Source organism: Pipistrellus kuhlii, unplaced genomic scaffold (genome assembly GCF_014108245.1).
Source record: "Pipistrellus kuhlii isolate mPipKuh1 unplaced genomic scaffold, mPipKuh1.p scaffold_m20_p_3, whole genome shotgun sequence".
Taxonomy (NCBI): Eukaryota; Metazoa; Chordata; class Mammalia; order Chiroptera; family Vespertilionidae; genus Pipistrellus; species Pipistrellus kuhlii.
The window spans coordinates 49,068,632-49,080,365 of NW_023425529.1; the positions used below are offsets into that span (position 1 = coordinate 49,068,632).

Here is an 11,734-nt window from a genome sequence, read left to right on the forward strand (position 1 = left end):
GTACAGTACTTCAGTGCTGGGGTTCCCTAGGAACCTTGTGTCCACACACTCTGCACCCATTGCCTCAGCCTCTGCTCCTCATATGCTGCATAGAACCCTCACCTTACGCTCAGGGCCCCCAACCCAAGGCTGTCACAACCCTGTTTCCAACAACCCCCCCAGCTCCGTCCCCGCTCTTTCGTGTCCTCCCAAAGAGTGAGGACCGCCGAGAAAACCGCAGGGTGGTGCTCACTAGCCACCAATCAAGGACCAAGACCCTACCTCCAACATAGTCTTTCTGGAATAAACTTTGTCGTCGCCCCCTTCAGGCCTGCAATGTGCTTCTGGCACGGGTTCAGGGCCTTTTCGTGGACAGCCAGTCCGAGGATCCATGCCGGGATTTACTGCCCGCCACCAGCAGCGTGTTCAGTTGGGGGGGGGGGGTGCAGCATAGGGTCCCTCAAGGGAGGGGGAGGATCCTGGGGGTCCTGGGGGTGCAATGAGCCCAGCACCCCCTCTCTTGCTTCCAGCTACCCCGCCTCATCCTACAGAGCGGCAAGAGGGAGGGACCTAGGAGGGAGGTGAAGGGCCAGCGGGAAGAGCGGCGGCGCGCCAGCGGCTGGAGCGAGGAAAAGTTTTTGCATCGGGGAAAAAAAAGTTTGCGCTTCTCGCGGGTGGTCCCGGCTCGCGGCCCGGCGGGCTGGGCCGGCGGGAGGGCTGGGGGCCAGGTTAGGGGGGGTGGGGGTGGCACTGAGGCTGCGCTGCAGTGGCCCCGTCCGCCCCCCTCCCCACCGCAACCCCCGGCCCAGACTCCAGCCCTGGACCGCGCATCCCGAGCCCAGCGCCCAGACAGAGGTGAGAAGGGGGGGCGGGCGGGGGACCACCTGGGAGAGGTGGGGGAGGGGGCCGGAGGGGATGCTCTGCTTGTGAGGGACTCTGCCCGGCCATCAGAACGGGGGCACAGCGGCGGGATTGGGGTGGGAGAACCTGGGGTGAGACATTAGAACGTGTGGAGGATTTTTTCATTTGTATCTCCCTTTTTCTGTTTCTTTTCTTTTTTTTTTTTCCCTTCTCTCTCTCTCTCTCTGCCGGCTGTCTGTGTGTCTGTCTCAGGCAACTGGCTCTCTTTGTCTGTCTCTGCCTCTCCCATACGTTAGAAGCATCTCACTTTCATGAGGTTGGGATGGAGAGGCTGGAGGGACGGCTAGCTGGAGGTCTGCAAGGTAGAGGGGGAACTCCAGGTGTGCGTGAGCGCCGGCGGGAAGACGTCAGTGTTTCTGAAAGGAGGGGACAGCTCAGGAGAGAACCCTAGGTGGGTGGGAGGGGATTGGTGTGCGTGAAGTGACAAAACCACTGGTCGGCGGGGCTAGGACCCCTGACCTGTCTGTCTTGTGACAGATGTGCTTGCTGGTGCCCGTGTTTTTGGAAAAGGAGTGTCTTCTGGACAAGGAAAGGGGCTGGAGGGACCCGTGTCTGGGTTAGGCCCTAGAAAGACTCCCCAAGGACCCTGGACTCCCGCGTCCCCCAGGGTGGTGGGCAGGGTGCTGCGGAGGAGCCCAGGAGCCCTTGTCCTGACCCGCTGACCTCAGGACCACCGGGACAGCTGGGGCCAGCGGCAGGGAGACCCCTACTGGGACGGGGCGGGACCACCGGCCACTGCCGGCCGGTGCATCCCTGCGGGTCCCCCTCCCTCCCGAACGGGAGCCGGACCAGGCCCCTCCTCTGGCTCAGACCACCCTGCCTGCCCTCGCTCGCCGCTCTGAAGCCTCTTTCAGGCCCCGTGACCCCGAAACAATCCGCCCTGTGCAGCCAGCTTCAGGGACAGGATTAGGGAAAGGGGATCCCATAGAGACTGAGGAACGGAGATTTTTTAGGGGGCTGGAGAACTGGGGTCTTCCTCGGATGAAGCTTTACGGCCGGGCAGAGGAAGAAGGCGGGGCGGTTTCCTGGGGGAGCTGTGAGGGCCGGAGTCAGGGTGGTTTTCCCCAGGGGGGCGGGGTCCGGGCCCCCTCCCCCATTCTCCCCGGCATCCCCGCCAGGCGGCTCCGACCCCGCCCTTGACGTCACTCTGGGGGTTCCCGGGGGTCTGTCGGGGTTAACCCTTGGGAAGCCAGCTGGGATACCCGGGACCCTAAGGTGTCCTGGTGGCTGCCCTCCCCACACACACCCCTTATTTTATTTACTCGGTCGCTTTCTCTCCCTGTGGTTTCTGGATGCTTTCTTTTCCACCTTGCCCCTGGGACCCCCACCCTCCCCCGGCGGCCCCTCCCACACACACGGGGCGGAGGGAGGAATGTGTCCCGCCTCCCAGCACCCCCCACCCCCCCTCGCCGCGGCTCGCTCCACTGGGCTCCCGGGCGGGCGGGGGAAGCGGAGCCGTCTGCAGCCAGAGCCTGCGGCGGCGACTTGGGTGGGCCGGGGAGGCACGGGGGCGGGGAAGGCGGGCCCGGGAGCAGGGGGAGGGGCCGGCTCCTGGGAGTTGGGGAGCGGGGGGTGCGAGAGGGACTCTGGAAACTAGGAAGACACACAAGATGATTCAGGGCTCCAGGTGGGGAACCCTAGAGCCAGCTTCCTGCCCCGTCCTGTGCGCTCCTCCATACCCCCAAGAAACTTAACCGAGGCTGGAAAGGCTGGCAAATTTTTCCTTTCCCTCATGTGAAGGGGAGTCGTGGGTGGGCCCTGGCGCGCGTGGGCGAGGAGGGATGTCGCCCCACGTCCAGCGGCTGCACCCCTGAGGCTGGGCCGTGAGGCAGAAAGATGACTTGGTGGGCATGGTTGGGGCGTCTCTTTAGTGTTGGGGGGGGGTCGTTGGCGAGCCCCAGCCTTCTTCCCCTGTATGAGTCATAGAAGGAGGCGGGGGAAGTGTCCCCCGATCCAGCTGCCAACCAGCTGTGCCCCCCCTCCGCCGTGCCAAGGTCGAGTTGGGAGGTCTTGGATGCGGGATCCAGATCCCCGCTAGGAAGGGAGGGACTGGAAAGAGTACGGTCCGGGGGTCCAGGCTGCGAAGCTCCGACTGGGTCGTGGGGTCCGGGTTCCGCTCCCCAACTTACCCCGCCCTCACCCTAAATCCCAGCATCCCGGGATCACCCACCGCGCCGGCCGGCCCGCTCCCGTTCGTTCTCCACCCTACCCCGCCCCACCCCACCCTCAGCCTCGGGACACCGGAAAACATGGGGTGGAGTACAAACTGGAGTTCGGGGAGAAAAGCGGACAGCGGCACCCTGTCCTCCCTCACTCCTCCTAATGGATAATGACTTTGTTTTTTATTCTCCCAAAGACTTCCCTCACAGTCCCTTACCTGTTCCCCCAAATACTTCAAAAGCCTTAGGAGGGTGCCCAGATTCAACCCATCCAGAATAACACCAACTTCCATCCTTTGTAAGCAGCGGCCCCGGAGGCTCCCTTCAGAAACCTTATCCCGGTTCTACAGTGTTTTGCTCTGGAGAGAAAAGGGCAGGTCATCCGTGCTTCCTCCTGGCCCCACCGGCCTCTGCCTGGGCTGTGGCGAGGGCGCCCTCTGCTGGGCACTGAAGAGATTGTTGGCAGGCTGTCCGTAAGCAGTAACAAATGAAGGGAAAGAGGCTCAGGCTGAACAGCCAGCCCAGTGCTTAAGCCAGACATGCTCCGCAGGAGTCTCAGCCCACTCCTCAAAGCTGGCCCATGGTCAGAGCAAGAATTAATAAAGGTTCCATGGCATTAAAATCATTTGAAGCTCTCCTAGTCACAATTAGTCCACAACACACACAGGCAAAGCTCCCACCGACTTTCCACAAAAATCGCCAAGACTGCCCCTGACTCTTTGGGACTTCTCTCCTTACCTGACTTTGTTCCTTACCAACATGACCTGAGTGATGTTCATTTCAGCCTGATTTCCTGTGCCAGATGTCTTGGAGGGGGCTGGGAGCCCTGTGCCTGAGATGGTTATCTGACCTTCCCTGTTTTCCTCCCTCCGTTATAACTTGCAGATCTCCCTTCCCCTCCTGCAGCGTTCCCACACCCTCCTCTGAGACACCATGTTCAACTCGATGACCCCACCGCCAGTCAGTAGCTATGGCGAGCCCTGCTGCCTCAGGCCCCTCCCCAGCCAGGGGCCCCCCAGCATGGGGACAGAAGGTCAGTGCATATACCAACCTCTGAGCCTCAAGGACTGGCAGGTTTCTCACCAGCCCCAGGGATCCCTCTTCTGTCTCCTGTCCCTTGACAGTTTCCCATCTGCAAAAGGATTGGAGGGCCCTGCGTAATGTGGGCTAGGCATATGGGACCAGGCCTTGCCTGGGGTTTCAAGGTGAAGCCTTGTGTGTCCGCCATTCCAGTTGTTTCTCTTTTCTAGGACTGTCTGGTCTGCCCTTCTGCCACCAGGCCAACCTCATGTCTGGCCCCCACAGTTATGGGCCAGCCAGAGAGACCAACAGCTGCTCCGAGGGTGAGGCCTCAGGCAACATCTCTCCTTTCTGCCCCTCGGGGGTTTGTCTTGAGAGAAACAGCAGGAGGGCAAGGGATCTAGCTTGGAAAAGAAAATGCTTGGAGGTGGGCTTGAGGGATCAGAGCATGATTAAGAGGTCACAGGTGGGGAAAACAGGGCAAAGCAGAGTCACGTGTCTTTTTTTTTTTCGAGTTAGGACACATGGGTTGAGTGCATGGAAAGGCATGCCACTTTATCATATCTATCTCCCTTGTTTCCTGGCCAGCCCCACTCTTTCCTCCTCCCCGGAGTGCAGTCAAATTGACCAAGAAGCGGGCACTCTCCATCTCACCTCTGTCAGACGCCAGCCTGGACCTGCAGACCGTTATCCGAACCTCACCCAGCTCCCTCGTGGCCTTCATCAACTCACACTGTGCCTCTCCGGGGGGCTCCTACGGTCACCTCTCTATCAGCACGATGAGGTGCAGACAGCTTCGGGCTAAGAGGCCCCAAAAGACCCTCGCAAACAAACCCTATCAAAAGCCTCAAGCCCTCCAAACTCCCTGGCCCTATTTGAATCCTTATAATTTCTGAGGCATTGAGCCCTCCTCAGTACCTCCCCCGGGACTGCCTCAACCGCCTCCCATACTGTCTTCCAGGCACCCTCGCATAGCCCCAGAACTCCTGAGACTTTCTGAGGTGATAGTCCCAAGTAACCACTCCCCTCCCCCTTCCTCCTCAGCCCATCTCTGGGATTCCCACCCCAGATGAATCACCAAAAAGGGACCTCACCATCCTTCGGGGTCCAGCCCTGCGGTCCCCATGACCCCACCCAGGGGGCGATGATGCCACATCCTCAGTCCCGGGGACCCCTCCCAACTTGCCAGGTGAGAGGCCTCATATTATTACCTATCTGCCTCAGTTCAAGGGGGAGGGGAGAGGACTATATAGGGGAACATGAAGGAAGGCCAGGGGATACTGAAGTTTCAGTACCAGAAAAATAAAGGAATATAGGTGCTGGAGTTCACTTTTGGGGTTGAATCAGGCTCTTCCAAAGGAGATAGCTCCTTTAGCCCATCCTGTTCACCAATGCCATCTGAGGAGGAAGTCTCTATCAAATTCAGGGGTTCCTGCTGTTTGGTGGGGGCACTTGGGGCTGGGCACCCTCTTCCTTTGGCCCACCTCTACCTTCACACCCTCACTTTCTCCCGTGGTGAAGTTGAAGTCAGAGTTGGACATGCTGGTCAGCAAGTGTCCAGAGGAGCCCTTGGAAGGTGACATGTCCAGCCCCAACTCCACGGGCACACAGGTAAGGGTGGGGAGGCTTCACTTCCGGGGCCTGAGTGAAGTCAAAGCTGCCATCCACGTGACCCGAGGATTGCCTCTCCTGCCTTAGGATCCCCTGTTGGGGATGCTGGATGGGCGGGAAGACATGGAGCGAGAGGAGAAGCCTGAGCCCGAGTCTGTGTATGAGACTGACTGCCGCTGGGATGGCTGCAGCCAGGAGTTTGACTCCCAGGAGCAGCTGGTGCACGTGAGCCCCAGGGGGTAACAGGAATGTTGGCTGGAACCTGTAGGACATTCTGGATGGGACCCTGGAATTGGGCTGAGAGCAGGAGGTCAGAGGATTCTGAGGTCAGAGGTTGAGTGCCCTTTTGAGCAGGCACAAACTCAGAAGATGTAGCTTTGTTTTACAAACTTGGAAGAACTGCCCTAGCCGGTTTGGCTCAGTGGATAGAGCCTTGGCCTGGGGACTGATGGGTCCCAGGTTTGATTCCAATTCAGGGGCATGTACCTTGGTTTCAGGCACATCCTGGGGATGGGTGGGGGGGAGGTGCGGGAGGCAGCTGATGGATGTTTCTCTCTTATTGATGTTTCTAACTCTCTATCCCTCTCCCTTCCTCTCTGTAAAAAAAAAAAAAAAAATCAATAAAATATATTTTTTTAAAAAGAACAACACTTGGCAGAACTGAGATGTGGGCTACCGTGTCCTTCCTGCACCATCTTCCCCCGTGAAGTGGCGCCGTGGAGGAACACGGTGTGGCAGGAAGGTCAAGGGAGGGAGGTCTGGGCCTCCTGGCGTAGGAGAAGCTCAGAGCCCCTGCGTCTCCTCCCTCAGCACATCAACAGCGAGCACATCCATGGGGAGCGGAAGGAGTTCGTGTGCCACTGGGGGGGCTGCTCCCGGGAGCTGAGGCCCTTCAAAGCCCAGTACATGCTGGTGGTCCACATGCGCAGACACACGGGCGAGAAGCCGCACAAGTGCACGGTGAGGCTCCCTCCTCCCGCTCAGGGTCCTCCTCAAACTGGGGCTGCCCTCCACGGCTCCCTTCCTCCATAAGCAAATACCAAAAACGTGTGTTTTATGACGGTTGGTATGACGATAACACGTTGATATGATATATTGGAACATTTCCTTGGATTTAAAAGCTAATTTCCTTTTGCTTTTCAAAGAAATTGAAACATTTTTGTGGGACCCTTGAAAGTACTGTGGGCCCCAGGCACTCTGCCTACTACTCTGCCTAACGGGGAAGCCCAGATCACCCCACCCCAAAACAGTCCAAGATCCCCATGCAGGGAGCCCTACCCCGGCTTGACTAGGAGATGCTCTGGCCTCAGCTCCCTATCTCTGTATGCAGGGTGCCTCCAGCTACTTGCTTCCCTCTTCTCCTCATTATGGGGATTCTCCTGCAGCCCCAGTGTTCTCCCATCGTGAATTATAGTCTTTGACGAATGTCCCATTTGAGTTTCAGGGTTCCTCTCATCCCATGTCCCTCTGTCTGAGCGCTTTCCTTTGACCCTTCTATTCCCCAGTTTGAGGGGTGCCGGAAGTCATACTCTCGCCTCGAAAATCTGAAGACACACCTGCGGTCGCACACGGGTGAGAAGCCATACATGTGTGAGCACGAGGGTTGCAGTAAAGCCTTCAGCAATGCCAGCGACCGAGCCAAACACCAGAATCGGACCCACTCCAATGAGGTGAGGGCCCCGCCTCAGAGACCCTCCCCACTGAGAAGCTAACTATCTGGGAGTTTCCCCTTTAAGAAATCCCTTAGCCAATGCCGGTTTGGCTCAGTGGATAAAGCCTCAGTCTGCGGTCTGCAGACTGAAAGGTCCCGGGTTCAATTCTGGTTAGGGGCATGTACCTTGGTTGCGGGCACATCCCCAGTAAGGGGTGTGCAAGAGGCAGCTGATCTATGATTCTCTCTCATCGATGTTTCTAGCTCTCTATCTCTCTCTCTTCCTCTCTGTAAAAAATCAATAATAAAAAAAAGAATCCCTTAGCCCAGCACCCACTCCTCCCCTCCTGTACAATTCACCCAGAGACCTTTCTGAAGCCAAGAATTTCCTCTTACCACCCTGTCCCCCACTTCTAACCAGCCAAAGGGCTAATTTAAAAAAGACCCATTCTAGCCCTGGCTGGTTTGGCTCAGTGGATAGAGCGTCGGCCTGCCAATTGAAGGGTCCCAGGTTCGATTTCAGTCAAGGGCATGCACCTTGGTTGCAGGCACATCCCCGGTGAGGGGGTTGCAGGAGGCAGCTGATCAATGTTTCTCTCTCATAGATGTTTCTAACTTTCTAGCCCTCTCCCTTCCTCTCTGTTAAAAAAAAAAATTTAATTAAATTAAATTAAAAAAATAAATAATAAATAATAAATAAAATATATTTTAAAAAATAATAAAAATAAATAAAAAGACCCATTCTAACTAAAGGAGACCCCTGATCTTTCCCCCATCCTCTCAATTTTTTACTTCACAGGCCCCCCTCTCCGTACTTCCTTGAATGCTCTGCGTAATCCCTTGCCCTTCACCCTCACTTGACGCCACCCATTTTTTGCATTCCTTCTGCATGCTTCCACTCTCACACCTTTGTCTGCTGTCTTCCTTTCCCACCCAACAGAAGCCATACGTGTGTAAGCTCCCTGGCTGCACCAAACGCTACACGGATCCCAGCTCACTCCGGAAACATGTCAAGACAGTGCACGGCCCTGACGCCCACGTGACCAAGCGGCACCGAGGGGATGGCCCCCTGCCTCGGGCACCGTCCCTTCCCACAGTGGAGCCCAAGAGGGAGCGGGATGGAGGCCCCAGCAGGGAGGAGAGTAGACTGACTGTGCCAGAGGGTGCCATGGTGAGACGCCCGGACAGGCCTCTGCCTCCATACCCCCTCCATGCTGACATCTTCCCAGCTCACCCATCCCATCCTCTCTTCCTTGCCCAGTCCTCTAATTGTCCCCGGGTGGCTCCTGGGACTAGCCCCAATCTAGGGATTTCAATATAATTATTCCAAGCCCTTTACCTGTATAATTCCATGTCACCTCACAACAACTTCACGAGAAAGGAACGTACTTTCCCCATTTCAGATGAGGAAATTCAGGCATAGAGAAAGTTCCCGAGGTCATAGAACTAAGAGGGGGAATCTGAGCCCAGGCGGTCAGTGCTCCAGCCTCGGCTCTGCTCATCAGCGTCTCTCCTCCTTTGCCCCATCCCTCACCTGCTCAGCCCTCTCTACACCCGTAAGCCGCCCCTCAACCTGAGCAGCCACTGGCTTGTAGCCACTCCCCAACTTCTGGAGAAGGAGGAAGGGTGCCACCCTCAGCCCTGGTCTTCCCCACAGAAGCCACAGCCAAGTCCCGGGGCCCAGTCGTCCTGCAGCAGTGACCACTCCCCGGCAGGCAGCGCGGCGAACACCGACAGCGGCGTGGAGATGACTGGAAACACAGGGGGCAGCACGGAGGACCTGTCCAGCTTGGACGAGGGGCCCTGCATTGCTGGCGCCGGTCTGTCCACGCTCCGCCGCCTCGAGAACCTCAGGCTGGACCAGCTACATCAGCTCCGGCCAATGGGGCCCCGGGGCCTCAAACTGCCCAGCCTGACCCACACTGGTGAGACCTGGGTTGCTGGGCTGAGAGCTGGAGGGAGGGCTTCACCCTTCAGAGCTTCAATAGAGAAGCTTTGTACTAGAACAAGGTTCCCCCGTCCTTAAGACACTGTCCTCCATCCATCAGAAAACTGCTGTGATACACACAATCTGGGAGGTGAATGCTATCCCCTAGAACTGTGCAGTGTACAGCTGTTCACAGCAACCCAGGACCCCTGGTGACACAGAAGCAGAAGGGGCATGGGAGAAAGAGGAGACAGAACTGAGTGGTTAAGGAGCCTTTCCCCGGGATTCCAGGCAAGGCTGTCCCATGGGGCAGGCAGGTGAGATTCAGGGAGCTCCCTGACCACCCTGCCTTTCCTGCCCGTTACTTGTAGGCACCGCTGTGTCCCGCCGCCTGGGCCCGCCGGTTTCTCTGGACCGCCGCAGCAGCAGCTCCAGCAGCGTCAGCTCAGCCTACACCGTCAGCCGCCGCTCCTCCCTGGCCTCTCCTTTCCCCCCTGGCTCCCCACCAGAGAACGGGGCATCCTCTTTGCCTGGCCTCACGCCTGCCCAGCACTACCTGTTCCGGACAAGATATGCTTCAGCCAGAGGAAGTGGTACCCCACCCACTGCAGCATCCAGCCTCGATCGAATGGGGGGTCTCCCAGGACCCCCCTGGAGAAGCCGAGCTGAGTATCCGGGATACAACCCCAATGCAGGGGTCACCCGGAGGGCAAGTGACCCAGCCCGGGCTGCTGACCACCCGCCCCCAGCCAGGGTCCAGCGGTTCAAGAGCTTGGGTTGTGTTCACACATACCCTACCATGGCAGGGGGAGGACGGAACTTTGATCCCCAACTCCCAACCTCTGTCTACTCCCCACAGCCCCCCAGCATCACTGAGAATGTCGCTGTGGATACCAGAGGGCTACGGGAGGAGCCAGAGGTTGGGACCTCCATGATGGACAGTGGCCTGAACCCCTATATGGACTTCCCACCTGCGGATACTCTGGGTTCCAGGGGACCTGAGGGAGCAGCAGCTGAGCCTTACGCAGCTAGGGGTCCAGGCTCCCTGACTCTTGGACCTGGTCCACCCACCAACTACAACCACAATCCCTGTCCCCAGCAGGTCTCCTACCCTGACTCCACCCCAGACACGTGGGGGGAGTTCCCTGCCCACTCTGGGCTGTACCCAGGCACCAAGCCTCCAGCTGGAGCCTACAGCCAGTGTCCTCGTCTTGAACATTATGCACATGTGCAAGTCAAGCCGGAACAGGGGTGTCCAATGGGTTCTGACTCCGCGGGACCGGCACCCTGCCTCAATGTCCACCCCAACGAGGGACCTCCATGCCCACAACCTCTGTACTCCCACTACCCCCAGCCTCCCCCTCCCCAATACCCGCCATCAGGTCCCTATCCACAGCCACCCCCTGATTATCTTCCTTCAGAATCCAGGCCTGGCCCAGATTTTGATCACCCCACTCATTCCACGGGACAGCTCAAGGCTCAGCTTGTGTGTAATTATGTCCAGTCTCAACAGGAGCTGCTGTGGGAGGGTGGGGGCAGGGGAGATCCCCCAGTCCAGGAACCTCTCTACCAGAGTCCCAAGTTTCTGGGAGGTTCCCAGGTTAGCCCAAGCCCTGCCAAGGCTCCCATGGCCACATATGGACCTGGCTTTGCACCTAACTTGCCCAATCACAAGCCAGGCTCCTATTCTACCCTTTCACCATGCCATGAAAATTTTGCAGTGGGGGGAAACAAAGCTTCCCACAGAGCAGCAGCACCACCCCGACTTCTGCCCCCATTGCCCACTTGCTATGGGCCCCTGAAGGCAGGGGGCACCAACCCCAGCTGTGGGCACCCTGAGGTGGGCAGGTTGGGAGCGGGTCCTGCTTTATACCCCCCTCCTGAAGGACAGGTGTGTAACCCCTTGGACTCTCTTGATCTTGACAACACTCAGCTGGACTTTGTGGCTATTCTGGATGAGGCTCAGGGGCTGAGTCCTCCCCCTCCCCATGATCAGGGGGGCAGCTCTGAACACACTGCACCTCCCTCAGGAGCCCCCAACATGGCTGTGGGCAGCATGAGTGTCTTACTGGGGTCCCTGCCTGGTGAGACACAATTCCTCAACTCTAGTGCCTAAAGTGTGGATTCCCGCCCAGCACAGATCCACATTTCCTAAGGTGTGTCCATCCCCCCAGAGAAGTCAGGAGAAGGAGCCATAGACCCCTGGGATGCCCCAGGAATAGGAGTAGGGGCTGGGGGCTGTATAAAATCTGTATATATTTGGGGGAGGAATTTGATAATGACACTGTTTCTTAATAAAGGAACTGCATCAGAAAAAGCCCTGCTTGATGTGCTATTATCTTGGGGGTGGGGGTGATGATAGGGAACAAGAAGAGAAGCAAGGGTTAATTCCCCCACTTTCCCCTTTAGAGAAGCTATCTCACCACATCCCGCCCCAGGTCAGACTCACAGAGATGGAGACAGTCA

The 11,734-nt window shown here is 57.8% G+C and overlaps 1 protein-coding gene across 2 annotated transcripts; it reads left to right on the forward strand.

The window, feature by feature from the left end:
* Positions 1-406: 406 nt before the first annotated feature.
* Positions 407-11,583, forward strand: GLI1 (GLI family zinc finger 1). Of its 2 annotated transcripts, none has more exons than XM_036458062.2 (12): positions 407-834; positions 3,966-4,092; positions 4,310-4,402; positions 4,668-4,863; positions 5,124-5,268; positions 5,601-5,690; positions 5,778-5,915; positions 6,501-6,650; positions 7,196-7,360; positions 8,282-8,512; positions 8,999-9,266; positions 9,640-11,583. In XM_036458062.2, exons 2-12 carry the CDS (start codon positions 3,993-3,995, stop codon positions 11,382-11,384), a joined length of 3,321 nt encoding a protein of 1,106 aa, XP_036313955.1. In that variant the 5' UTR covers positions 407-834; positions 3,966-3,992; the 3' UTR covers positions 11,385-11,583. The 2 variants fall into 2 exon arrangements, with proteins under 2 accessions (XP_036313955.1, XP_045444138.1); XM_045588182.1 differs by lacking the exon at positions 407-834 and adding an exon at positions 1,075-1,220.
* Positions 11,584-11,734: the final 151 nt, after the last annotated feature.